The 27,801-nt window shown below is 40.4% G+C and overlaps 2 protein-coding genes across 11 annotated transcripts in view; one reads left to right on the top strand and one right to left on the bottom strand.

Moving 5' to 3' along the window:
• RNF111 (ring finger protein 111) overlaps positions 1–31 on the bottom strand; it is a 60,882-nt gene extending 60,851 nt beyond the window's left edge. Inside the window, exon 1 of the mRNA XM_055715464.1 lies at positions 12–31. Coding sequence (XP_055571439.1) covers positions 12–16 — 5 coding nt within the window. The 5' untranslated portion in view covers positions 17–31. The remainder of the gene's footprint in view (positions 1–11) is intronic.
• Positions 32–135: 104 nt separating this feature from the next.
• On the top strand, positions 136–26,706 carry SLTM (SAFB like transcription modulator). Of its 10 annotated transcripts, none has more exons than XM_055715463.1 (21): positions 136–503; positions 1,195–1,282; positions 10,007–10,071; positions 10,371–10,556; positions 10,981–11,028; positions 12,066–12,093; positions 13,515–13,929; positions 14,494–14,543; positions 16,581–16,699; positions 18,261–18,410; positions 18,502–18,611; positions 18,698–18,858; positions 19,207–19,298; positions 19,522–19,685; positions 20,764–20,938; positions 21,528–21,652; positions 22,792–22,962; positions 23,852–24,166; positions 24,637–24,775; positions 25,537–25,694; positions 26,053–26,706. In XM_055715463.1, the coding sequence occupies exons 1-21, from the start codon at positions 309–311 to the stop codon at positions 26,159–26,161; spliced, it is 3,063 nt and encodes a 1,020-aa protein (XP_055571438.1). In that variant the 5' UTR covers positions 136–308; the 3' UTR covers positions 26,162–26,706. The 10 variants fall into 10 exon arrangements, with proteins under 10 accessions (XP_055571438.1, XP_055571435.1, XP_055571437.1 ...); XM_055715460.1 differs by having other exon boundaries at positions 24,625–24,775; XM_055715462.1 differs by having other exon boundaries at positions 13,461–13,929; positions 18,698–18,777.
• The last annotated feature ends 1,095 nt before the right edge of the window (positions 26,707–27,801 follow it).

The following is a 27,801-nucleotide window of genomic DNA, read 5'->3' as shown; positions in this document are numbered from 1 at the left end:
CCCCGCGGCACCTCATAGCGCTCGGCGCCGCTCCCTACGGAAGCCGGAGCCCAGCCCAGTGCCGTGCCCAGCCCCGGCCCGTCCTCCCGGGGCGGGCTCCGCAAGGCCGCAGCGCAGCCTGGCACGGCCCCGCCCGCCCCGCCGCGCCTGCCGCCAACCTCTCGCGGGGAGGTCCCGGGGCCAGGTGAGCCCCAGCGCGCCTGCGCCGCGCCGCCAGGTCAGTCGCGGCCTCCATCCGGGTACTCGGCGGCCCGGCCGGGCGGGGGGGTTTCATTGTGCGTGCAGCTGCCGCGCTCAGTCGCTCTAAAATGGCCGCCGCCGCCTCGTCTCCCGCCGCTGCGGGGGCTCCCGCGGCACCGGCCGCGCCGGCGGCGGTAGCGCCGACCCCCACTGAAAGCAAGAAGATCACCGACCTGCGGGTGATCGACCTCAAGTCGGAACTGAAGCGGCGCAACCTGGACATCACCGGGGTGAAGACCGTGCTCATCTCCCGGCTCAAGCAGGTGAGAGGCCGGCACAGGCCGCGGGGGCCGGCCCTGCCCGACCCGACCCGGCCCGGCCCGCCGAGGGGCTCGGCCCGCCGCTGCCGGCCGCCTGGCTCCGGGGGCGGGGCCCTCGCGGCCCCGCCGGCTGCCCCCGGTGTGAGGGGCGGGACCTGTCCCAGCGCCGCTGCCGGGCGAGGGGCTGCCGCGGCCCCGGCGCTGTGCGGCCCGGCCGGGCGGCGCGTCCCTCCCGGGCCCGGGGTGTCGGGCGGCGGGGCTGCCCCCGCGGCCTTGCGGCAGGGCCCGCCCGCCGCCCCGGGCGCTGGAGCTGGCCGGGCAGCCGCCGGGGTGAGTCCCGGGCCTGGCTGTCGCCGCGGGGTTTCCGTGCAGCCCAGCCTCCTGGTTCTGTGCCGCTCTGAATGTCATCGCGGGTGTCGTAGTGGCCTTCTAGTGTTGGGTTACCGAGGAGAAGCGTGCTGGTCCTTGATAAGGTGTGCTTTGGAAACGGCGCTGGCACGGCTCGGACTGCTGCCGCTGCCCCTGGCGTGCCACCGCCTCCAGCACGAAGTGTTAAGGCTTAACCCGAAGTGGTTGTGGAAAATGTTGTCGGGACTGGAAGACATAGTTGTTTGGCTCTCTGACTTCTGCCGAAGTCAAATTGCCTAGCTTTCCACGGAAATCCATTAAAAATTGTGGTTTTTGTCTCACTTAGGCTATTGAAGAGGAAGGAGGCGATCCAGATAATATTGAAATAACTGTTTCGGCTGACACACCCACCAAGAAACCAACCAAAGGCAAAGGTTAGGTTCTATTGATATACGTTACATTCTTAAGCAGTTTTTGTTGCGTATATTGCTATAAAGGAGGAGCGTGGAACTGTGGTCTGTAGTTTGGATACAATTGTAACTTTGCTGTTTATGACTTCTGTCATGTAAGATGTCTTTTGCCTTGCTCAACTGCTTTCAGTCACTGTATATAGACAATGTATAGGGGTGCTGGATGTATATGGAAAATGGGAGGATGAAGAGATGTGCTGTGAGCGTAGTGGCTGTACTGCCTGGGATCCTGAAGCCTTGTGCTGCGTGTGCTGAGGCTCTGTAGGTCATTTGTGAGATTTTTGACATATGCTGTGTAAACAGAGACCCTGAACATGGAGTATGGAGTGTTACAGGTGCAGAGCAGGTAGAGGAACTGCTGCGCAGCTCTGGTGCGGGGGGTGGGGATCTGTGTAGTGTCTGAGAGTGTCTGTGCAACAGCAAAGGGAGAACTAAGAGGTTGTTTAGCCAGGAGAAGGTGCTGGACCTAGGCTAGTGATGAGTGTACAATGATATGTGGTAGGGGGTCACTGTCTGAAGAGGACTGTGTTCTGTGGGTTTTTAGCATACTTTTAACTGAAGACAGGATTATAAATATGAATTTTCCTGAATGGGCTCTGAAGGCTTGCTGTGAAATGTCTAGTTAAGAGGTTTTAGTTTTTCTGTTCTGAAAGATAATTATTTAAATTCTATACCAATCTGTTTGGCAGTGATTGTATTTGCTTTGTTTTCTTTTGCATAAGTATTTAAATATTGTTTTGTGAGGTTTGGGTTCTGGGGGGTTTTTAGGGTTTTCTGTTGTTCTGGGAGCATCCATAATCAAGTAATACTGGGAAAGGAAATGTCTGTTTTATGCATAGCATTCTTGATTGAACATACATGTTAAGAACGTTCATACGTGTGCTATAGATACCTGTTTTGGAAACTATCAACATTATACCATTGTCACTTGTCTTAGGCTGAGTTTTGTGTTGTGATTATTCATGCTTTCGTCTGGTGCTGTGAATAGGGAACTTAATAGTAAAATCTATCTGCTTAGGAAGTTTGAAGAACTTACCTGTGCTTTTGACAGACTAGAAAAGTGAAAGAGAATGAATTGTTTGACAATGGTTTGATTTTCCTCTGTGATATTACTTTATTCCCTACTCTGGAAAGGGAACTGATGCTTAAGAAAACTATGTGGAAGCTAAGGAAACACTTCCAGAATTTTTCATGTAGAGCTCTAAATGGCTACTCCTTCCACTGTGATCAACACTTCTTTTACTGCTGCTTTTCATCCTCCTATTGTCCATATTAAAATCATGACGTGCATGATGTTCTCGAACTGGCTTCTTGTTTAGGTACACTGTTTCACTTCTGCAAAGGTAGTTTGCCTGCTTGTGCTGCTGCCTGAGGCAGGTTTCAGTAGCTGTTCCACCTCTTCTGTGGAATTGAATCGTAACGTTACATATGAATGTACGCTCCTGGTAAACGTCAAAGTAAGATATGACCTTCATGAAGTTCTTATCTGCTCACTTTGCAGGCTCAAGAGTTTTTCCTCATTACATCTTGGATTACAGAAGTCTTATGAGCAAATTTTGTGCCAAAAGTGTAAGAGCTTGTATTAATCTTCAAGTGTGTAATAAGAAAAACTCACTAATTTATCTAGGGAGAATCTTTTTTTGATCTTACTGGTTTACTTCTAACTGTAAGAAAGAATATATTCTTTCTTTTTAACTATTCCTTGTTATGTGTTAACTGCTGGTTCTAATGTTATCTCCCTCTCTCATGCTTTCTGCTGACAGATGTTACAAGTAACCAGAAAGCATCCCTCAAAACTTGGAAATCTAGCACTTCAAAAATCTGTTCCCTGGATTGTTACTAGGATACTTTCAAAGGCATGTGGGAGATGCGTGCCCATCAACTAAGTTCAATACAGCTGACTTTTTTTTTTTTTGTTTTAAAATTTACTATCTTGATCCTTCTTGTGCTTATACACTGTTTTCACTGAGCTGTGTTGCTCTTGTACTGATTTCACCAACATACTGCTCTAGGCCTCTTGCTAATGATTACTTCCTCCGCCCCCTGCCCCACAGCTTTGTAGTAATATTAATGGGTCTTTAAAATTTTACTGCTGTCCAGTGGTAGAATTAATGACGCTACTAGTCCTATAGTTTGTGGGGTTTTTTCCCCCAGAGCTATTATTGCTGTACAAAGGAGAGTAGGAAGATTAGATACTCATTTACAAAGAAAACAGAGCCTCAGAAAAGGCCAGAGAGTGGGAGTAATGGATAAACCTCCTCATTGCAGCCAGAGAGAGGTGAATGGGAGGGAGGAAGGAAGTTTCCCTTCCAAAAAACCATGGAACTGTCAGGTGGCTGTTGGTTTTAGATCTGAATGTCTTTGTGGACAGTTTTACTGCAGTTCTTAAGGTCTGTGGAAGAAGTGAGATGTCTTAATTCCCTAGCACTGTCTGTTAGAAAAACTTGATCTGGAATATTGATGCAGGCTGAATTAGAGGGAAATAGTGTCTGCGTGCGAGTGATATATTTGGTTTCCCTCTTGGTTTTTTCTTCGAACTTGACAAAAATGGAGAGGAATAGGAATGAAGCTAAGAATGGGACTTACCTTCATAGAACAGCATTTTTTGGTGGCTTGATAAATTGATCTATCAACTGAGTATATGCTGCAGTTTTTTACCAGACTGTGACAAGCTTTTGACAATGACACAAACCCAACTTGCTATGAGATAGGAAAGAAACATCTGTAAACCAATATGAGTAGAATAATAAGGCCTTGACTAAGCTGGTTTGAATGTAGACCTTTCTGTCTTAAAATAAACAGCAGCTTGCTATTATCCCATACCAAGTTCTGCAGCGTAAGATCTTGTATGAAAAAGGAGTGATATTTAAAATAGGGCCTTTACTGACTTGCCCAAACGTGAGATAACATAGAGGGAGCCATGTGGCTCTTCATCAGGAAAGTTTATAATTGGAGGCTTTTGTGTCACTACTTAAAGAATGCTTGTGGAAGGATTCTGTAATCCAGCAAGAAACCTTGATCAGCCCTGTATGCAAAGTTAGTCAAAATCTAACACTTTTTTTCCAGAAGCTAATTTAATTAAATAGTTGAGGTAAAGAGGAGCTGCAGAACAGCTGATCAGAGGGGCTGTGCAGGTGAGATCAGTTGATTTTACCAGTTGAAGTTTGAAAGCTTAAACATATAATAAATGCCAAGCGCTCCATCTTTAATTGCCTCAGCCGTGCCTCTCCACCCTGGCATTTAGTACCTACGGACAAATTTATCGCTTTGTAAAAGGATGACAGTTTTTGGAAAAAGCTGTTCTTTTCAAGCCTGAACATCCCTCTCCTTATTCTGGTATCCAGAGGAAGTTCCTTTACTGCTAGCATGAAATGCTTTGGGAATGTTCACATTCCTTTAAAGCAGCTGCAGTCAGAAATCTTGTGGCATTGTACTTGGTGTAACTTGTAATTGTACTTGTGTAAATGGTACATTGTAACTTGGTGATTGGCAGTTACTTTTCTGCCAACTTTTGGAATTAGTGTGGGTGAAGAAGAGATTTTAGGCTAATCAATTTTAACCTGGGAGATGTAATGTGAGCAAAGATGCTTATTGCTGCTCTTCAAGGTTCTGAGGCTAGTTAGGCACCTGTAACTTTGTGTCTGAAGTACCTCTCTAGTTTCCAATTAAATTTCCAATTTGATAATACTATTTCTTAGGTCAAACACAGGCAACTAACAGTGGCTGGCTTAAACTATTGCCCAAATAATTTTGATGACTTCATCAAAACTGTTTAGTTACTTAAAAAAAACCTCCACAAAACCAAGTTGCACACTGCTTGCCTGCAAAAGGAGAGTGGAGTGGGGAAAGAATCTGTCATGATGTTATCTGTCCTTCAGGAATATTAAAATAACTATTTTGACAAACTGTCAGTTCGTTATTTCTTCTTCTCTCTGAGTTGTTAATATCCATTACTGTAGTTCTGGAATTTGATTTCTGAAACACTGTACTGTGCAGCAAGCTTGTCCAGAGGGAGATCGGTTTTCCTGCCCAGTGAATCATTGCTGGAGAAAGTTAGGGGTTCTCAACTGCTCTGAAAATAGGTGTCTTACAGCTGTGTTACATACATGTGTGATCTGTGGGTACGAGTACAAATGCCTGGATTTTAATCTTGAATTACCCGAGTTTTCATTTATTTCTAAATACTATTTTTTTCAGACTGAATTTTCTGAGTGAATCTTCTTCCTGAGCTGGGTTCACCTGCCTTTTAGAAGTCTTTTTATTTTTAAGGCAAGCATGTAGCTGCTTTGTTGCTTCTTAGTGGCCAGTTCTGTTGGTCTGCTTTGCAGTTGCTGAATAAAATAGTAAAGATTGAAAAGTGACTTCTCCAAATGTTCTTGGAGGGGTGGGCGGTGCCGTTGCACACAGTGCGGTTGCACAGCTAATTAAAACTCTTAATGTTACAAGGCATGCCTGTCTTAATTGACTCACAAAGTAGGTTTCTTAATTTAATATTGTTTCTAGGTATCTGACCGGTGCTGTTCAGTTGCTCTTAATATCCCTGTAACTTTTTGAGTATTTCTGTCAAGATAAACCAGCTGTTGAGACCCTACTTTTCTCAAGTGTTTTATTCAAGATAGAGTACATTATAAGGAAATGAATACATTCCCCTCTTTTGAGGAAAGACATATGTAAATTATTTATAAAGAGAACATTCCTTTTAAACTAGACTTTCTCATTGCATGTTAATGAGTAGATAATGTGTAGAAAATAATGTTTCTCTGGAGGGAGGAAATTATTCAGCTAAAAATATGGGAACTCAGTGTGGATGATAGAAATTTAAGATACTGTAAGTTGTAATCAATATCTGAAAAATAACATGCAGGCTGAATTTTAGAAACACTTTGCACCGGTCGTTCCAATATTGGAAAGCTGTTTTTCGTAATTTAAGTTATATCATGCCTTATTGAAGTGAGATATAGACAGTGTACAACAAATGGTAGGTAAGGCTTCTGTGTGCCCTCGGATAGGAGGAAGTAATGTGGCTAAATGCTTCCTCATTAATTTCATTAAGGTGGGGGCGAGTGATATCTCTAATGAGATACACTAAAAAGTGTTATGAATGTTTAATCAAGTGATTACAAACGATGGCAAATGTTACCAGCAAGTTGGTGATTCTCCAGAGAGCAGCTGACTCTTTGAAGTACATACTGCTCTTCGTAATTTATGGTTTTTACAAAGTATCCTGCAGACACTGTAGAAGACTTAAATATTCTTGTAACCCGGTGATACCATTTAGGAATACAGAAATGTAGCAGTATAATTTACTTTTGATAATATTGTGGCAAATGTTACTATTCAAATTGCAGCAGACCTCTTAACCAAATAAGGCTGTAAAGAGTTCATTCCATTGTAAAGATTTTCTTTCCCCTTCTCCTTTTTTCTTCCCATCCCGTGTTTTTGATGAAACTTTAGCATCGGGTACGACAGAACCCAGTTGGAAGTCTCAGCAGGCATACCAGCAGAAATGCAAACACTGATCCTTCTAAAATTTTATAACGAGTGTGTCGCTGTACTTCTGCATGAGATGCGGATGTCTAGTTTGTTTAAGACTTGTCCAAAATAAAACTCTTCTATAATTCTGTATATGCTTATGTAGCCTGAATATCACATGTAGAGGGCTATGGATAGGCAGAACAAGCTTATGCTACGCTAAGGCTTGTAAATGAGATGAAAGCTAAACCTGCATAATATCAAGTGAACGTTTTAAAGAGGTTAGAAATCATCTAGAAATATTCTAAGAAGAATATTCATTCGCTGAGTAAATAGTCTGTTGCAATTTTACTGTGTGTAGCAATTGCCATTACCAGAAAAGGGATTGAGCATGGCTTATAAAGGACTGCCATTATTCCAAAGTAAATTAATATTTATGTGGTTAGGCACCCAGATTTGTGGTGAGTGCTCATTATACCACTGACATTTTCAATAGCCACAGCATGGATAAACCTGTACAGAAATTTTATTATGGGTTGACAACTTGTGTGACTTGAGAGCTGTTGTGCCTGTTGTCTGAAGAAGGTCCAGCTGTTCTGACACTGATTGTTAATGTACTTTGAATTATCTTCCTTGAAGTGATACTGGTCTTATATAAGTTCACAGAAATAGGTCCTGAAGGGTGTGTGTTGCAATCTGTTTTTAGTTCTGTGAAATTATGAGTCAAGTGTGCCTTTCAGAAGCCCATTGTGGACCAGCATCAGTGTGGAAAAGTTTTGCATTTTTGTGGATGCTGGGTTTTTGGCAAGTTACTGTACCAACATCTGAAAGCTATCTGTATCAAAACTTTGAAGTGCCACTTGTGAGCAGTGTGACTAACTGGACCAAAGTAACCCGAAACACAGAACTGAGAGGGGAAGCAAACTTTCTACCACTTTCAGGCTTGAAGCTGAAAAGCGAAGGTTGTTGTTCAGGTCTCCTTATGCCTTGGAATACTTCTGCAAAGAAAGGCTGACAGACTAAAGAAAAGCTAATGGAAACATGTATTCCTGTCTGGCTTAATTTAGCAACAAATAAAAGATACGGACAGTTTCATTACTGAAAGGTATAACTTCCTTTTGATGAGGACATGTCAATAGAAGTCTCTAGCTGCTGTTGCAGAATGATGGGACTAACCTCAGGTAGCTTTGACGTGGGTGGGTTTTCCCCCCCCCCACCTCTATCCCCTATAAAGTCTAGGTTCTAGTTCACCTACCAGATTCCCTCAGGCAAAATGAGTGGATTTAAATAGCTTTCATGATAATAGTATAGGCTAGATAGTTGCTAAATAGGTCTAGCATCTGCTCTGTGTTTGCCTGTGTCTGCGTGTGTTTAGTTGGATATGGGATGCGGGGAAAAAAACTTGGTCTCTTCAGGTTTTAACAAACTAAAGAATTGAAATGTGAGATGGGTAAAACAGAGAGCAGTTGAGTGTGTGTAGGAATCCTTGCTGTTTCTCACTGCTTTATATTTATATTGAAGAGATCCGTGGCTGTAGATTTTATCATGGAATACTAAAATAGTAATAAAAATTCGGGTTAGTCTTGCTTTCAGGTATCAGCTGTGATGCCTATCAAAACCTGTCCCTCCCAGCATACGTGCACTCCTCCTCCCGAGGAAAGCTAGCTTCCCTAAGCACGCCTCTGCTGCTGGCTCTTTATGCCAAAATCTCACCAATCTATTGTATTACACGTACAAACCAGGAAGGTTTTGTTTGGTTTTAAATGAAGTAAAATCAGCACCAAGGTCTTGTTTATGTATTTGGATCTAAAGACCTCATGTTCTGCAATCGTAGAAATAACTTCTGCCATTTGTCTTTTCCTGGAGACTGGCATACATCTGACCTCAAATCAACAGTGTGCTGTGTACAGGAGTACTCAGAGTGTCGTCTTCCAGGGAAATGAGTAAAACCAACTGGAATCTGAGTAAACCCAAAACAGTAGTCTCTCTTCTTGCCCTGTAGCTGAGCGGTTTCCAGCTTTGAAATGCAATTTAAGCACTGTGTATGAAAAGGCTATGGAAATTGCTGACAAAAATTGACTATTCCGCATCGCAGAGGTGTCCATACTGTGTCAAACTTAGGCTGATGTTTTTCTTTTCTATTCCTTTTGAGTATCTATAGAATTGATTTAGCCATTCGTTAGAGGATGAAGGGATGAGGGAAGATGTGATGTCAAAAATAAAGCGTTAAGTGCTGATCATGACTGTCATCTCATCTGCATCTTGAATTGACACTGGGTTTCAGTAGCAGACAGTAGAGCCACTTCCTAACAGAACTGCTTTTGTACCTTAAGCTACTGAAAACCGTCGCACAGGCTAATCTTTGAGAGAATGAATCTGAGACAGAATGCTCTACAAAGGGTGGTTTGTGTGGAGATAGTTATGTCTAGTCTTCTAGGTCTTGCTTTTGCAGAAGATTAAGAAATTGCAGTGGGTTCCAAAGGGAACTGTGCGTAGTCATCATCTCCACAGAGGCGTCTTTATTAAAGTGTGCATGTGCTGGAAGAACAGAATTCTTCAAGGGAATTGAACTGCCCTTAGTACGGTAAAGAATATGTAGAAGACCTGAATGGTTCACGTGACTTAATTCTTCTGCTGATTGTTCCCTCTAGTGGTGAAGAGCCCTGAAAAAGGTGGCTTGAAGAGGCTGCAATTGCCATACTTGTGGATACTCAAACCCACGGTTAGATAACACCCTGAGCAATCTGATCATACTCGGAACTTAGCTCTGCCTTTCAGCAGGAGGTTGGGTGGACTAGATGGACCTTTAGAGGTCCCTTCTAACCTAAATAGCTCGGTGATGCTAATTATCCTATAAGGCCTTTCCAAAGTCTTAAGTCATAATGTCTCATTAACTCCAGTAATTCTAGAAATGTACAGTGTAATGTTCTCCTGAATTCCATTGTCGCTCAAAGTAGAAGGATTGCTATTCAAATCACTAGCTTGGATGTCACTGCTTGTTTATGCAACAGCATTGATTGTTCATGCTCACTTAGCTGACGTTTTTTCTGCTCGCCTTAAAAGTATCCAGTTTTGGGAAGGTTATATTGTAGCAAACAGTTCAGGTAAACTAGAAGGTATAGAGAATAGTAAACTAAGGCCCAACACATAATCCGTATTGGAAGGAAGTCTGCTCTGTGTAACAGCTCTATTCATTAGCGTATTCTGTCATTTCAGGTAAAAAGCAGGAAGCTGATGAATTAACTGGTGATGCTTCAGTAGAAGATGATTCCTTTGTCAAGGTAATAAAAGTATGTAATTTTTTCCCCTCATCTTGTATTTAAGTTTAATGTTTGGCTTTACAAAAAAAATCTTCCATTCTCTTTGTGCTAATTTATGTGAAAATTTGGAGCATTGTTTTTGCTGTATTCAGAGCTGTGATGCCTAAGGGTGTGAAGATGTGGATTATTTTAAACGTGCTATGAATTTTTATTATGAATGTGATACAGTATTTTGCAGAAGCAGTGATTCTTGCAGTGAATTTTTCAGAATATAGCTAATACCCTTAGTTATGCCAGGTATTTTTTGTTCACACCAAAAGGAAAGTGAATCGGAGACTCAAGATGCAAGTGATCAAGATGGAAATGATGAAGTAAAGGATTTTAAAGAATCTGTTGAAGATGAGAACTTGAATTCTAAAGAACTGCCATCTACAGAAAAGAAAAGATACCACGACCTGGAGCCAGCAGAGACAACAGAGGATGCAGAAAAGGATTCCGAAAGTCAGGTACTTTGTTGTATTTTACATGGATTTTTATCAGCAAAATGTAAATTTTTCTTAGTGTGTTTGTATTCCTAGGAAGTCAGAAGTAGTTTTTCAGCTTATCTCTAAAAAGTAATTTAGTAAATTTTTTTTCTGTCTGTTTTTCTTGGCTTGTGTTTGAGTAGTCCTGAAACAAATGTGGCATTGATAAAATTCTACCACAGTCTGGAGTTCCTAAGTGCTCCTTTTCCTTAGTACTGGTAGTGACATGCATAATCTGAACGCTGAGCTGAAAGAGGCAAGTCATGAGAACTCATTGATGTTCACCTGTACGCATTCAATAGTGTATCCACTTAACTGCTTTCTGAGTTAACAGAATGTCTTGACTCTGAGTGTTTAAGTGTCTTACAAATAATTTGCTGAGCAAGTCCCTTTTACGTTCTTGTAGGAAAATGAAGGCCAAGACATAGAAGATTATACTTTTCCGACTGTCCATGTAAGTTCCAAATCAGCTCTGTTAAGCTGATTATCATCCCTATTTAGTTGGAAAAGATCACTTTAGACTGGCTTTTTGTTCCAGCATGCATCTGAGTCAGATGATGTGATGATGTAATACAGTAAAGGTAAATGGTATAGGAGGTTTGCGCTTTTTTTTTTAATATTATGCAGATAATTGTGATTGCCAAATAAGATTTGCTATTTAAATGCAAATTTCTGTCTACAATTTGGGAGTATTTAGTGTGTAGACTTAGCAAGCGGTATATTTCAAACTCTCTTAAAAACACTTCAGAGGGCTATGCTAAATGCTAACACAGTATATACAGCCTATACAGGAGCATAGAACTCCTGTTTTAATGTAGAAATTTGCCTTTGGACGATGTTTGTGGGGGGAGGGGGCTGATTGTTTGGGTTCGGTGGGGGTTCTTTTTGTATTTTTGATATTGGTATAATACTAATATCTGTAACATATTTAAGTTCAGAAATTCATTCTGAGTTACATGGAATTGATTTCTGAAAGGACATCTCATACAGCATGTCTTGCTCAGTGAAGCTGATGATAATTAAGTAAATACCTATTAAAATCACAGTTTCATTTGTAAGTACTTAGTGGAGGAAGTCTACCTAGTTTCTGGCTTCTGTCCTAAGCTTTTAAAGCTACTGATGGATTGCTTGCACATCATTGAAAGTAGTTATCAGCAGCGTGACAGCCATTCTGAAGGCTCTAGCAAGACATGGGACAGTTTAGAAATGTCCTGTTGAGTTAAGGGTCGGGGGAAGGGGGGAGAAAATATCTGCATGCTCCGATTGCAAACTGCAAGGTTTGCAGATAGATACCAGTGAGGCTTCATACCCATTTTCAGTCATTTGACAGGGGAGATGCGCAGGCTTGGCTTTTAGATCATCTTTTCTTTGGAAGCAGTTTTCAGTGCATTAGTTTGCCTTCATATGACAGAAATTCTGTGGAAAATACAAAATGTTCTACTTAAAGTTTTAAAGTCAGAGACATTTAGTCTTTACTTCCTTTTATTGCAGGACGGTGAAGACGAAGAAAATGAGAAAGGTATGTTTAAAGTTTAATAGAGTTCAGAGGTCTTTAGTCTGGTACAACAGGCAATTTTCTCTTGTAATATTCAATCTCTTTACTAATACTAGGCTTGTCTCCAGTACTAAGTATCACTTGTTGCCTTATTAAGCTCAGCACCTGGAATCATCGCAGTCAGTGGGTTTATTTCACTCTTAAGAGTGGTTTTACTCTTAAGAGTTGATTACAGTACTTATCAGTTACTGTGGTGGATGTATAATGCAGTTGTAATACTATGATTCTTAATGAAAAAAACATAGTATTCAAGGACTGATTTTAATATACGGTAAGTCTTCATGCAAAAGCTTCCAACTTGCACTGCAGTAACTGATGTTTAATTGAGCGAAATGATACACCCATACACTGAACTCGAGCACCCAACAAATGTATGGACCATCATATACTTGGCTTACTGTCACTTAGAAATACCGGTTGTATGCAGGATGGTAAAACAAGTGTTTGGAAACCTGTGGAGTGGCTACCTTTTTTGTTTTTTTAAGCTGTGCTCATTAGTGAAACTATAGAAGGAATGTAATGCATTTGGGCAAACAGACTTCCTGGACAGAAGTCTTAAGGATTCTACATATTGTGGACTAGAAAGGACATGGAACACCCTCACTTTACACAAGATGGAATAAACACATTACTGAAGTTACAGGATAAAACTACAGACTCCGTGTTTACGAGGGACCCTATGGCTGAAGTGTCTTATCTGTGCAAACCCAAGAAATACGGTTGGAGATGCCTATGCGGGACTGAGATGGAAAAATCTGCCCAGTGGATGAAGACTGAAAACCGTTTGTCTACGAACTCTGGATTAAAGCTCACGCCTCTGTGTTCTGCAGCAGCCTTGTACAGCTAATTTGACTGCCAAACCACTGCTTGGAAAGGAAAAGCAAAAGAACACCAGCAAGGAAGACTGGCTGAAATTCTCCAAGACTGTAATTCTTTTGGATTTGGGAAGGTTAGAAGTCCTGGAACCAGGAAGATTCAAAGACGGATTAAATCAAAACTGTGAGCATCCAAAGCAACTACTTTCTTCTGGAACACTAAATCCTAAACTGGAAAATGGATACCTCTTATGAAGAACGGGTATCTCCAGGATGGAACCATATTCTCCCTCCTAATGTTTTGGTATTTGTCTCTAGAAAATGTGTTTTGCCATGAAGAATAAGTGATCCTGGGTAAAGGATTTATATTTGTGTTAATACACCTTGTGTTTTTTTCTAACCTTCCATCAGTGCTAATAACTGGCTTTGTATTTTCTAGGTCCTATTCTAGCTTATGCATATGAAATTGTTTAAACTTCTTGTTTTGCCATATTTATTCCTGTTAAATCCTCTTAGATAAAGCAGGTTCTGGTGATGGTACACAAGAAGTATCTAAACCTCTTCCTTCAGAAGAAAGCCTAGCTGAGGCTGATCACACGGCTCATGAAGAGATGGAAGCTAACACCTCTGTGAAAGAAGCTGAGGATGATAACATATCGGTTACAATCCAGGCTGAAGATGCCATCACTCTGGATTTTGATGGTGATGACCTCCTAGAAACAGGTAAAAATGTGAAAATTACAGATTCTGAAGCAAGTAAGCCAAAGGATGGGCAGGATACCATTTCACAGAGCCTGGAGAAGGAAAGCAAGGACTATGAGATGACTGAGAACCATAAAGATGGTAAGAAGGAAGACTGCGTGAAGGGTGATCCCGTCAAGAAGGAAGCCAGAGAAAGTTCAAAGAAAGCAGAATCTGGAGACAAAGAAAAGGATACTTTGAAGAAAGGTCCCTCGTCTACTGGGGCCTCTGGTCAAGCAAAGAGGTTTGTTTTTCTATGTCAGTTCTTTACGATACTGAGTACCAGCATTCAATAAGATCACTCTACATTAAGGGGGTAGCAGCAAGAATCTTATAATTAGTATCCTATGCTCCTGCCTATAGATTTTTTTGACCGCCATAAGTTACTTTTTAAAATTCAAGATCTTCGTATAGACACTATGTCCTACTGATTGCATTGTCGAATTGTCAGCATTTATTTATTTTTTTCAAATTGACGATTTTTTTAAATGTCCTTGTGATGATGGTAATGAACAGCTATCAGTTCTAAGAACACAAAATGAAGTCAAGTCCCCGTCCTGAAATCTGGAGAAGATTGCCATATATCCACTGAATAGAGTTGTCAGAAAATCTAGATCTTCAGGCATCTTGGGGAAAATCAGTTCAAGAATCCATAAGGGAATCATTTGTTCAAATATACAGTCCTAGCCCTTTTTTATTTTTATTTTTTGAAATGTTAACTTGTCTATTAGTATTAGTAGTATAAAATGCAACACTTACCAAATTCTGTATTTTCAATTTTCTTCTGATTTTTAATTTGCTTCTCTAGCTCTACTAAGGAATCTAAAGAAAGCAAGACAACATCAAAGGATGATAAAGGTAACTATTGCAAATTAGGGTAGTATTGTCTTGAACTAAATGCTTTCCTGTTTGAGAAATTGCTTGCCACATACTAAAATGGCTTACGTAATTGAACTCATCCTATAGTAAATTACGCTGGAGGTACAGTAGTCATTAGCTATATGTATGTGCTTGTGTGGTTGTTTTTTCTTTTCCTGCCAGATTCCTCGTAAGATCAAAAATACTTATTCTAAAGACTCAATGAAAATATATTCTCCTATTTCAAAATACTTCTGGGAGCAAATTCCACTTAACATTTTCCAAGTCTTTATTTTGATGAGAAGGTGTAAATTTCAGATGAGCCTGCTGTAACTTACCTACAGTGGTTTGGGTTGACGTTATACACAGAACAAGTGGAAAATAATTGCAGCTATTTAAACATAATGCCAATGAAATTTGTTGTCTTGGTTTCAATTCTATCTCATTTTTAAATAAAGTGAACTCTCAACCAAGTATAACAGCTGAGGTGCCTGCTAGCAAAATTGCACTCGTGGCTGTTGAGCGCGTTAAAGTTGGACATGTTTGTCTGCCTTGGAGTTTCTATTTGTGCCGTAAAACCCTGTATTGTGATTACAAATTCAGAGTGGAGCTCAAGATCACGTTAATGTCACCAGTTACATCGATGCTTCATAGTTTAAAAAATGCTTTTGTATAAGCTCGTGTGTCTCCTTATTTCGCGTGCTAGCTCACTGCCAGAAACCTTTGTCGCAGAATCCCTTGCATATTGCTAAGGGATGAACGCAACTTTACGTGATCAGTTAATTTCTGAGGAGAAAGTTTTGTGACAGGTATAATCCAGTCTTCTCTAGATTCATGTCTTTTCACGATAGTTACATGCTTACAATGAAATCAGATGAAGATACAGCAAATCTGCTTTCATGTAGCTTATGTGATAGTAGTAGTAACTATCACGATGTTGTCTTTAAAATACATAGCCAAAGCCAGTATAGTGCCTCTTTAATGATACTTAATGATATTTGAAGCGTATCACGGTTCATCAAGTGATATATCACATACATCAAGTGATAGCTAGGATTATCAGGGTAATCCTAGTTTGATGATAACTGAGATGTGATGTATTTGACTCTTCAGTGCATCAAGATGAACCAAGAAGGAAAACTACTTTTTTTCCTCAAGGTGGTTAAATTACCTTTTAAAACTCTGCGTACCACCGGATTTGCCAACTGTTGAGCTGGAGATCCAGATCTGGTCTTGCCTGTATGACTGGCTACATCTTAACATACTCAAAAGCAGTTCATACATTTAGCAGCAAACAACAGCAAGCTGAACTAAATAATATAAGGCTAAAAGATGTTGGGAATAAGATTACGTGAATCTCTTTTGAGTTTTTAGTTCTGTGTTGTTGCAGAAACGGCTCGTATGTGGAGGTGGGGGTTATTCCAGGCACATAATGTTTTTCTGGCTTTTCTTTGGTATTTTTGGTAGTATGTGGAAAATAACTTTGGTGCGCTGCATCCAGTTCTATATCCAGCAGTATTTTTAAAAAGCTGCTCTGGGTGGAGAGTAGATACTTCAAGAAGTTGTATAGATAGACCACATTGCTCTGGAGGCGAGGATTAACTAAGTCTCCTCTACCTACCTTTCTGCCACCTCATTGGTAATGCGGGCAGTGTAAAGATGTACTGATGAGGAACAAATGTTGGGTGCTAGAAAAGGCTTTCTTGAATGGAAGTTATCGATAAGACCCAGAATTTGGAGCTAAACGTATATATCAAAATGAGAGGTAAAGCATGCCTTGTAACAAATTGTATTTTCTTTCTAGCTCTGTCCTTTGGGTATGAGTTAGCCAAGCTGTTGGTCTCAGTACATGGGTAAATGAATGAAATCTTATGGCATATGTATTTTTTACGTAGAAGTCTTTTCAAGAAAGGTAACCAGATAAAGAGTTACTTAAAGGTAACGGGAGAAGTTTATCTTTTCAGCAACAGTTCAATTCAATGTTCATGGTACCTTTGACTCCTTAATTTTTTGGCTGTTTTGTAAAACTTGTTTCAGGAAGTGCAAGCAGTGTTAGTGGTAGCAGTGGAAGTTCAACTAGAAACCTGTGGGTTAGCGGACTGTCTTCCAACACAAAAGCTGCTGACTTGAAAAATCTCTTCGGCAAATACGGAAAGGTATTTCATGGGGTGTGGTGCCATGTGTGCTGTGTGTGTGTCTCTTCCCCTCCTCTACTCAGTTACAGAAATTGAGGAATAAATAAATAAAAGTTTGAGATGACATGTCTAACGAATGTAATCTAAAAAACCCAATACTTTTTTCAGCATCTTGAAATGAGAGTGTGTGCTTACAGGGAAGAACCATATGTTAATTTTATAGAAATCTTTTTCCTGTTGAGGTGAAATAGATGCAAAAGAAATCTCATAAATATGATTGGTCAGGGCTGGCTTTAAAATTTTTTTTAAAAAATTAAGTAGTGATGGCTGTGTTCTTTTGCATTAACTGTATTTAATCATGAATGTAAGATAATACACTAACCAGTAAAGTTATAACAAACAGTCTTAATAGAACCTGCTGCTTTGGGAAGACTGTTTTTAAAATGTCTTCTGAGGGCCTGTGAGTGGGAAAACCAGGTGAAAACACGTGACAGTTAATGCCTGTTCTTTTAGGGACTTCTAATAACTTAATGAATATTTTTACAGGCTGCTTAAACTAAGTCTGTTTTCCTGAATTTTGGTTTAATTTAACATGCGAATTCCATCCAACAGTGCAGAATCCATACAAGCTAAGCAGGCTTCTGAAAACAGCTTTTCTGTTTTCTCAAAGGAGTTGCTGCTAACTATGTAAAATTGTAGTGTTTGTATAAGTGTGCAATTATGACATTATTGCATCTTGGGAACGAGTTACAACCTTAGCACTGTGAATATCAAGTATGGGTTCTGATTATTGGATCTCTGATTTTTCTAATTAATTTAGTAGATGATTTAATGCCTTCATGAATGTTCCTGAGTGTATATTTTGTTAAAACTTCCAATTCTTTGCCTGCTCTCGTTGTAAACGTGCTTGGTACCTGCATTTACTTAGCTTCCCAGTTTTTAAATTAATTGGGAAATATTTATTTCCTAAATAGGTGTACCGTTACAGGCTGCTAGAAAGATAAAATTGTTGCATTAGAGCCTGACTACACCAAGGAGACTGGCTGCAGTAGTTACAGAAATTCTAGCAATGAGCAGGAACACAAAGCTTAATGCTTTCTCAAGAAGCAGGTGTCAGAGCTGGTTACTAAAATTGCTTAGTTGACACATTTGCTAGATGCCTTTGAAGAATTGGCTCCTTTTTTAAGTTACTATGTAATACCGCTTATACCTTCCTGCCAGTAATAGGCAGCTGCTGACTTTCTTGTGGGGGTTCATCTGTCAGGGATGAACTGTCAAATCCAGATTAGTGGTGTTTCTGTCACAACTGTCCATTTAGATGATGTGCCTGAGGTTGTGACTGTTAAAAACAGGACATCAACATTAATATGCCGTGATGTGAAAGTTGGGATAAAGTGCTCAAAGCTGCAGCTTCCCGTGGAATTATATGCTCTTAAAAACTTGGGAGTGTCAAGTCTTTCTAGTGGGGTGGGAGGGTTTGTTTGGTTTGTTTTTTATATACTAGGGTAAAAATATTATTGGAATACCATCGCTTCCTTACTACATGTGTCTCTCAAAATGTAAATTTTACCTGTTTATGTAGGTACTTGGTGCTAAGGTGGTCACAAACGCACGAAGCCCAGGGGCAAAATGTTACGGCATAGTAACAATGTCTTCTAGTACAGAAGTGGCTAGATGTATAGCACACCTTCATCGAACAGAGCTGCACGGACAACAAATTTCTGTTGAGAAAGTAGGTTTAATAAGATGAAAACTTTTCCCCAAATAGCCCATTTTAGGCAAGAATCTGTATTAACCTATTCCCTTTTGGAAAAAAAATCCAGGTGAAAGGCGATCCCTCCAAAAAGGAGTTGAAGAAGGAAAGTGATGAGAAATCTGGTTCGGGTAGAAGCATGGGAGATAAGAAGACAGCATCAAGTGATAAAGCCAGCAAGTAAGAAACTTCACATGTCTTATGAAGTTGTGAAAAACCTTTAGTTGGATTTTTGTCTTTACATTTGTGGTTTCTTTCCTAACAAGAACTCCGTCAACCAAAAAAGAAGAAAAGAAATCTGAGAAATCTGAAAAAAAAGAAAGTAAAGAAGGCAAGAAAACAGAAGGTAAAGATGAGAAGAGTGATAATGGAGCGAGTGGCCCCAATCAAGAATCCACTAAAAAAACTGAAGAAAAGAAAAGAATAAGTATGCAATATAGCCATGTTTCGTCCTGTTGAATATGTGTGTCTGACTTGTTTTGGGGGCGTGTTCTTGCTCTTACTGGAAACCAGAGAATTAAACACCTGGTTTTTTTAGACTCCAGTAACATGTATTGCTTTAGAGCTGATGTAAAAGCTTCCGTATTTTATATTACTACTTAATTACAGACATGATGGTATGCTTCTCCTACCAGTAACTGTTCAATTTAGAGATGTAGAAATTTCACTAAGGAAAATCTGTACTAGGCAAATAGGGATGCGTGTGTGTTAAACCTTTTTTCTTTTTCTTTTCTTTTTTTTCTTTTTTTTTTTTTTTTCTCCCCCCCTTCCCTAGGTGGTAAAAGCCCAGGTCAAGTTGTAGTTTTAGACCAAACAAAAGGAGACCAAGGCCACACTAGGACAGTTAGAAGGGGAAGGTTTGATAAAGTAAGTATCTATAGACCTGATGCAATCCTTATCTGATTTGCTAATACCTTACAGTTGATATTTTCACTGAAGAGTCAATAAACTATCACAAACTGTTAAGCTTAGATAGAAGCTTTGTATGCTTTGGGATAGCTAAGTAGTTAATGATACTTGAACACAGCATCCAGAAATCTCCCTAAATGAATGAGACTTCTGAAATAACCATTGTAATCTCTATCTATAGCCACAGATATTGAGGAACAAAGAGCGTATTATTCAAGATAAAGTGAAATTCAGGGAATACAGGGGTAGAAAGGATATCTTGCCTTTTGAAAAGATGAAGGAACAGAGATTGCGAGAACACATGGTTCGATTGGAAAGAATACGACGAGCTGTTGAACTCCGAAGGTAGTAATTCAACTTTTTGCTAAAGGCTATTTTATACATTAATTGATCAGATACTATATTTAGAAATCTAATCAGAATGCATTCTGTCAAGCCTTTTACTCAGATGTTAAAGTCTGGGACTCTGCCTACCTAACAGTATCTTTATATGAATTAACAGACTCCAAATTTTTTTAATCTTCTAGTAGCTCTATATGTACACACATAGCTTAGTGTTTGTTGGGGATGGGGGGGAGGCTTGTCTCGTAAGTGTTACTGCATGTCAGGTTTCTTCTTGAAAAGATGAGAAGTTGACTAGGACATGTGGCCAGAAATAGCATTTGGGGTTGGTTGGCTGTTTTTAAACAGAACTTTTGTATATCTGAGTGACAAACCAAGCATAATACAATCTTGTCCCTTTAAATAAAAGGACTAAATGGCTACACTGTTCTATTCTGCTCTTTTCATATGGCCAAAAGTTTGTAAAGGATAGTTAAATGGCTTCTGTTGTTGGCTGGATTTCCACAAACAAAGGAATTCCCAGCAAGCATAAAGCTTAAAGGAGAAAGTGCCTTTCCGCCTTCCTGTAAACTACTATAGGAGGTGGGAAAAAGAAACCAAAATGAAGCTGTTGACAAGTATGCTTAACCTGTGCAAATCCAGAGTGGGTATGTTGTTCTGTCTTATTTTTGGACAGAAAACAATAAGTGCATTGAAGAGGGTGAGCTAAAATAGCATTTATTTTTAAGATCCAAGTCATATTCTTAGCTAAGCTGTTATTATTGTCTGTCAGATTGACAACATAGAAATATGAATCCAGCATAAAATACATCAAGAATGATGGATGATTCTTGATATAACTTTTCCTAGTATCTGCTGTCTGCTTAAATGGTTCTGTAGAATATACTAGTTTGGCTACATGGGGCTAAAGGAGCAGACTTCTGATACCAGGACTTCTGTCCAGAGCTTACTCTCAAATAGTTTATTTCATATCTATGCCAAAGGTGATGTTAGTTTTAGATGCGAAAAATTTTCAGATGAGTTTCTGCTACCTTTTTTTTTTTTTTTTTTTTTTTTTTTTACTTTTTTTCTTTTTCTTTAGGCGAAGAGAAATTGCCGAGAGGGAGCGTCGTGAGAGAGAACGCATAAGAATAATGCATGAACGAGAAGAATGCTTGCAGAGAGAAAGGGAACGATTAGAAATTGAAAGGCAAAAACTGGAGAGGGAAAGGATGGAACGGGAGCGTTTGGAAAGAGAACGTGTTCGTATTGAACAGGTGTGTATGTCTTTAGTTTGACTGTAGTGCAGTATCATTTGGGAGGATTACAGAGTTCACACTTGTGGTGAATTTTTCTCTTCACCCTTCCACCCAGCCCATAAAAGAACCAGCCTACAACAGCAGTAACCTTTAGCTCTTTGCTTGACTTTGACTTGTCTTTTGATGGCAGGCTCTTGCTGCTGGTTTATGTGGTGGCTATGTATGTCCGCCTCAAACACTGAAGTACAGCAGATCATATTGCCTAGACTAGTCTTCCATAATTTTTCTGGATTTTTCTGAGAGAATGTCACTGCAAAACCTAATAAGATGTGTTTCTGGGCAACAAATACAGCAGCAATACAAGAAATTACCTGGAGATGCTTCTGTCTGATGTCCAATAGCTTCTCCAGATCTCGTCTGCTTTGTTGGAGAAGTATTCCTTATGGTCTTTAGTTTTAGATGCTCTCGAAGGATTAACTATAGCCGATAGCCTTTAATAGAAAACTATCGAGTATTAATTCCCTATACTTGCTAATTGTTCTGTAGGTATCTCTAATAAAGGCCTGGTTGGTTCGTTGTGCTTATTCACCCTTCCCTTTCACGGTAGGAACGTCGAAAAGAAGCAGAGCGTATTGCTCGTGAAAGGGAGGAGCTCCGTCGACAGCAGCAGCAACTTCGTTATGAACAGGAAAAGAGGAATTCTTTGAAACGTCCACGTGATGTAGATCACAGGTAAACTAATTCTCAAACCCTTGTTTTACAGTGCTGAGTGAAAGGCAACAGCTACCAGCCTTGTGGCAGACTTGAAAACGCATTTGTACCTGAAGCAAGTCTGCACAGAACTGGATTTCTGGTATTTGTTTGGTTTTGACAGCAGTTTATACCCAGCATGAAACATACCTTAGCTGTAGAAGGGAAGTTTTGAAATAAGAGAAGCATCCCATGAATTAATTCTTAGTGTACAAAAAGAGCATAATGCAGTTCAGTGCATTTGCTGAGGAAAAAACTTGTTCTGCCTTAGTGGCTGAAATTTCTTGCTTCTAATTCGTGAAGAATTCACTTTTCTGGTAAATGGATGGTTCAGGACCTCAGTGTGATGGCTTTATCAAAGCTGATGACGTGTATGATTCGCTGCTTGAGCCACATGAATTCAGCTGGCTTTCGTCTTTATTTGTTTATACAAAGAGAACAGAGACCTCAACCCTAAAATCGATATATCAGTGGTACAGCGGGAGGTAAATACAAGTCGTCATGGTAGATACAGTAGCAGAACACGGACATTTCTTCACCAGGGGGATAAGGACAGCTTCGTTTTTCAAGGCTGCTGCTGATAGACTTCAGTATCTCACATTCTTATCGTAGAGACTGTAGCTGAATGCTTCGACTAAGCAAGGCTGCGATGTTCCCTACGTTATTCTTTGCTGAGAAGGCTATTCTGATGTGTGGGTGTTTTGTGGTGGGGGTTTGTTTGTTTGTTTTTTCTAGAGGGCAATTTTTTTTTCCCTAGGTTATTTTCAAGGCAAAATTTTGCCAAGTGATGTGTGTGTTGGGGTTTTGTTCAGTGTTTTTTTTTTTTTTTTAAACTGCCCAACACTGTATACTATTGCTTAGATTTTATTATATATTTTGTGGATATTTTCTCGCTTTAATTTGCACTTCAAAAAGAGGGATGTTTCAGGTTTTCTTTCTTAAATGACTCCCACTGCTGTTTAAGAGTCTACCTTTGGTTAGTGGCTTTCCAAGGGTCAAATGAGCATCTTAAAAATGGATTACTGACTCTAACAGTTTTGTGCTTATTAGGCCTTGATTTGGATACATGTAACTGATGAAGGTTCTTTTTTTTTTTTTTTTTTTTTTTTTTTGCTTTAAAGGAGAGATGATCCTTACTGGAATGAAAATAAAAAGATGGCTCTTGATACAGATGCACGTTTTGGTCATGGTTCAGATTATAGTCGCCAGCAGAACAGGTTTAACGATTTTGATCACAGAGAACGGGGACGATATCCAGAAGGTTCTTCTGTTCCATCATCATCTTTTGATAGGTGAGTTTAGATAATGGGGCAGGTATTTGCCTGCCACCATCTCTGTGTATTTTGCTCTTAACTGTTCAAAATCGAAAATGGTGCTAAAGGCTTTATACAGTTCTGCTGCAATACACTCCAGGCCTCAAGTCCTGGAACTTCTTGTGTCTTCAGGACTGGCTGTATGTATCATGGAATCTGGTCTGCTTTTCTCTGAGGACTTTAAACGAGCAGCCTGATGGTCTTTTTTGAGTGACATTTTGAAAGATTTTTTGCAACTTATTCCTCTTTCGCATCTGGTCATAAGTAGGTTCCAATGGATTACATCTGTCCTACTTGGTAACTTACCTCCTTAAGGGGCAAGGCTAAAAGCGACTGGTTTAATGAGACTCAAGAGCATTACTTGCACAAGTCACATTCATCAGAATCCATGCAGCTGTGCAGTAGATGCTGGTTCCAGATCCAACTTCATGTTTCCATGCAACATCTCCAGTAACTGGTTATAAAGTAGAAGTCCAGAAGCTACAGATATGTGGTCTTCTACTGTTATGCTGCAACAAACTAGAATTGTATTTTCTAGCTGACTCAGGAAATCGAGCATTTCCTCTGCGTCATACTAGGCAAAAAGGAGGCTCTACAATTGCTTAAATTATACTGACCAAAATGCGAACAGATAAATGCATAAAGAAATGTTAAACAGGCTGTAAGAACTTGATCTCAAAATGACAGTTGTAGAAATCAATGTAATTTGGGGTGGGAAGGATCTTTGAGAGACGTACCACCTATACAGGAATAAACATTAATATAAAGATGAATAATATTTTTGGATACTCACGCATGTGCTTAGATGTGCCGGGAAATGGGAAAATGGGAGACAAGCAAATGACTTTTTTGTACTTTACCAACTTAGGCGAGAACGTTTTGTAAATCAAGGTGAAGCAAAAAAGACTCGCCCAACAGCACGAAGAGAAGAGCCAGGCTTTGAGAGATATCCTAAGAACTTCAGTGAGTCCAGGAGAAACGAACCACCGCAACCAAGAAGTGAACTGCGCGATACAGACAGACGAGAGGTGCGAGGAGACAGAGACGAAAGAAGAACAGTGATAATTCATGACAGACCTGAAATACCACACGGTCGACATCCAAGAGAGACTGGTTCAAATCCACCTAGGCAAACAAATTGGAAGAGTGAGGGAAGCATAAGCACAGACAAACGGGATGGCAGGTAAATTTGCTGGCTATACGAACAAACTAGCGAGGGTACCGGTTCTTGTAGCATCAGCCATAGTAGCAGTTCCTCCAGAACTGATGTGTAAAGGGAGAACAGACCCCTGCCTCCTAAAGAATGGCAAAGTCACTTTCCAAAAGCATGAGAAAAAAAACCTGTGTGTAGGGTTCGCATGTTACCTCATCTGTAAATGTGGCGCCGCCTCCCAGCCGTCTATTCTTAACCATGTGTAGCAACACGTAGTAGTAAGGAGGCTTTTGTGCAAGAATGTAGATGTAAACAAGTAACACATGAGCTGTAATTATTTAGAGCGCCACGTAGATCTAAAAGAATGTTTCTACGAAGCTAACGGCAAGTTGCTAGCAACCTGCAAAACAAAAAGAAAACTTTGCAGTCTGCATGTGCTGTGATTTGGTACCAATTCTATTACACTGAAACCAAAATTTTGATAAAAGCAATTTTTACAGAGGCGAGAGGCCAGATCGATCGGGAAGAGAAGTGTCTGGACATGTGAGAGGGGCACCTCCTGGTAGCCGGAGCAGTGCTTCTGGGTATGGAAGCAGGGAAGGAGAACGAGGCGTGATGGGAGAAAGAGGTGGAGGACAAGTGAGTCATCCTCGTGTGTTTGTGTGCATGAGTGAGAGACTGGAAAATTTAAAAATCACACTGGAAAAATGACCGTATAGCATCACACGAATCATTAGCAAGCCTTCTGGTTATTTTCAAGTTAGTTTTCTTTATTTTAAAGGTTCTTTTTTGTCGGGTTTTTTAATAAGCCACAAAATTCCAGAAAGCATACCCGATTCTTTTTATGTCTGGTATCTTTCACGTAGATAAGAACAATACCTGAATGAATTACCGATCAGGCTTTTGAGAATTTCTTGTTACCCTGTGTTTTCAGGATCTTAACTGCCTGCTACTTACCGTGCAATTTGTTGTTGTAATATGTAACATCCTACTGAGAAAAACCTTCCCTAAGACTTTTTAAAGTCCGCAGACTGAATTGCTCGATGCTACTAGATCCTGAAGCGTTTTGTTTTTTAAAAAAAGAGTGTTTACTTCCCTGTAGCTCTATAGTACATGCTTGTCGGTGATTATATGAGAGCAGGAGGGAACTGGGAGTGAAGTGTGAGTTCGTGTAACTTTGTTCCCTGCGTACCCACACAGTCATTACTGCAAATTAGTTATCTAGAGTTAACAGGGCTCTCGTAAGCATGGCTTATGCTGCCAGTGGACGGAAGCTTTAAAAGATGCCTGACTCTTGTGTGTTACATATATAAGGTGTAAGCTTCACTTTCTTGAAGAGCTCGTTTCCTGTTGATAAAATATCCCTTTTCGTTCTGAAAACGATTCTCGCTTTCCTACAGCACTATAACGAGGACAGACACGTTGTTGAACGCCACAGTCGTGAAACTGGACCAAGAAAAGAATGGCATGGACCTAGTTCTCAAGGAAGCGGGTATCATGACACGAGGAGAATGGGAGATGGCCGTGGAGGAGGGGGCATGATGTCTCCACACACAAGGTACAAAACCTACTCCTTCCTCTCAGTTCCCTACTGAGCTCTCCACGCTGCGGTTAGGCGTAGGCAGTGTCCTGGGCTCAGTGCGAGCAGCGGTGCTTCCTGGGGAGGGGTTGCTGCTGCACGACATCCCAACCCACCTTCCCGTGCCCGCACAGCAGTCGCGTTGCTGGTGGCAGCATTGCCGAGCCGCACCGAAGCCAGCGACTTCTCGCAGCGTCTCCCTTCTTGCATGGTTTCAAGTCTCTTAAAAGAGTTTAACGGTTGAGGGGTACGAGATGTTACATTCAATGTTCTTACCTGTGCACCCGGAGTTTAGAACCTGATTAACTTAACACTTTTTTAAAACCTTTGTTTCCAGTAACTCTTCACCAATTAATAGAGTTGTACAGATCACAGGCAATTCCATGCAGAGGGGAAGTGGCTCAGGATTTAAGCCATTTAAAGGTGGACCTCCACGAAGATTCTAAGATCGACAGCCGCTTGGTTTCAAGATAACTTATTGAAATCTCTTGTAAACTTTCTCTGATTAAAAACAGGAAATCTTGTCTGGAAGTCCTGGTTAAATTTTTTTAATTTAACACGATTACTTTCCTCTCAATTTCGGAGGCATTTTAATAGTTACGTTGTAATTTTGGATAGTTTTTGTGTATCTTTGATAAGCATTTTCCCTGAGGCACTAGAGCTGCATAAAAACAAATTGGAACCAAAATATTTGTTAATCCTGTATAAAATAGTTCGCAGCTGTGTGCTAGTAGTTTGATTTACCAACATTAGCTCTGTGGTGTCATGCTTTAAAAGTTAGCTACTTCTCACAACATACACAACTATAACCTCCATTTTGAAGGTTGTCCAGGCTATTATCTCTGCTTTCTAATTTGTAGAGAAATAAGATTGTTCTTTCATTACCAGGTATTATGTAACCTATTTTTGCAGAAGGTACTGTTACATTGAGTGCATTTCTGTGTATTCTTGCAAATGTATTCTTTTGAAATAAACCTTCATATTCTGTATAGCTTCTAGTAAGTCTTTGAAAGAGTCTGTGGGGAAGGAAGACAGAATTAAACAGACCCATTGGTACGGCAAACCAAAGCGCAGGTGCCGTCAGCCTCCAACTGAAGCTGCTTTGTCTCCTTCACTATCACTGAACTGGAAATCTAGAAGCACGCTGGATAGCACAAGAAAGATTAGTACCAAAAAAAGACAAGAACACGTATGGGAGGCCTGAAGAAATAATTGTAGTTTGTTCTCGATGCTCAGCGAAGCTCTGGCAGAACTTTGATACAGCCGTTTTTTTAAACCAGCCTGCCAGAAATGAACTTTGCTTGCAATGGCTGGGGGATCCTATCCACGCCGTCCTCTTCACACACCGATGTGATCTGAAGCAAAAGGGCTGTGTGTTTTTAACCCTTCTGTTCCGTTAAGCACTGCATGGCCCACGTTAAACCTCTCCTGAGCAGGCCCTGTCAGAAGGGGCAGCAAGGCAGGCCAAGGTCCATCTGTCCCCCCGTCAGCATTAAGTGTCTTGTTACAATGCTGCTTTTCAGCAAGCAAAGAAAGAAAGAAAAAAACCAAAAAAACAGATCTCATCCACTACACAGCTTTACCAGATGAGACAGTTACAGAAATTATCAGAGGCCCTTGCTAACAGAACATCAGAGCTTGTAAAGTAGTATTTGAGTAACAGCTGGAAGTTTTTACTGGTCCAGGTTGTCCTTGAGAGAATTATTTATATTACGAATTTTAAGGCAAGAGCCAGTAAGAACATGCTGATGTTGCACGTGGATCTCTGCCAACCTCAGTTACAGTCTTTCTGCTGTGTGGAAGAACTGCAAAGTATTGCAGTGTTCCAGAGGAATTAAAGTAGCAGAAAATAAGTTAAACTAAATTGTTGTTGAGTAAGTAGCCTTTCAGGAAAGACGGGAGGAGAGGAAAAACCTGGTATAACAGCATTTTTCTATAATTAATCCTTTGTGAATATTCACAACTAACATCTAGGTTTAAACACAAGACAAAATGCTGTATCAGCAAGTGTGTCAGGACACACTCCTCCAGTAACTTACCTTGATGCATTTAATATCTTCTCTGTTGTTCAGTCCTTGCTGAACAA

Source organism: Falco cherrug, chromosome 7 (genome assembly GCF_023634085.1).
Source record: "Falco cherrug isolate bFalChe1 chromosome 7, bFalChe1.pri, whole genome shotgun sequence".
NCBI classification, from domain to species: domain Eukaryota; kingdom Metazoa; phylum Chordata; class Aves; order Falconiformes; family Falconidae; genus Falco; species Falco cherrug.
Note: the sequence above shows the minus strand (reverse complement) of the source record. Positions and strands in the feature narration are given on the sequence as shown.

What these genes read in the sequence shown, in the direction of transcription:
- SLTM (XM_055715454.1), top strand. Translation starts at nt 309, where the DNA reads ATGGCCGCCGCCGCCTCGTCTCCCGCCGCTGCGGGGGCTCCCGCGGCA. An exon ending in TCATCTCCCGGCTCAAGCAG is followed by an intron (nt 504 to 1,194) that starts GTGAGAGGCCGG and finishes TGTCTCACTTAG; the next exon opens with GCTATTGAAGAGGAAGGAGG. An exon ending in CCACGTGATGTAGATCACAG is followed by an intron (nt 21,653 to 22,791) that starts GTAAACTAATTC and finishes TTTGCTTTAAAG; the next exon opens with GAGAGATGATCCTTACTGGA.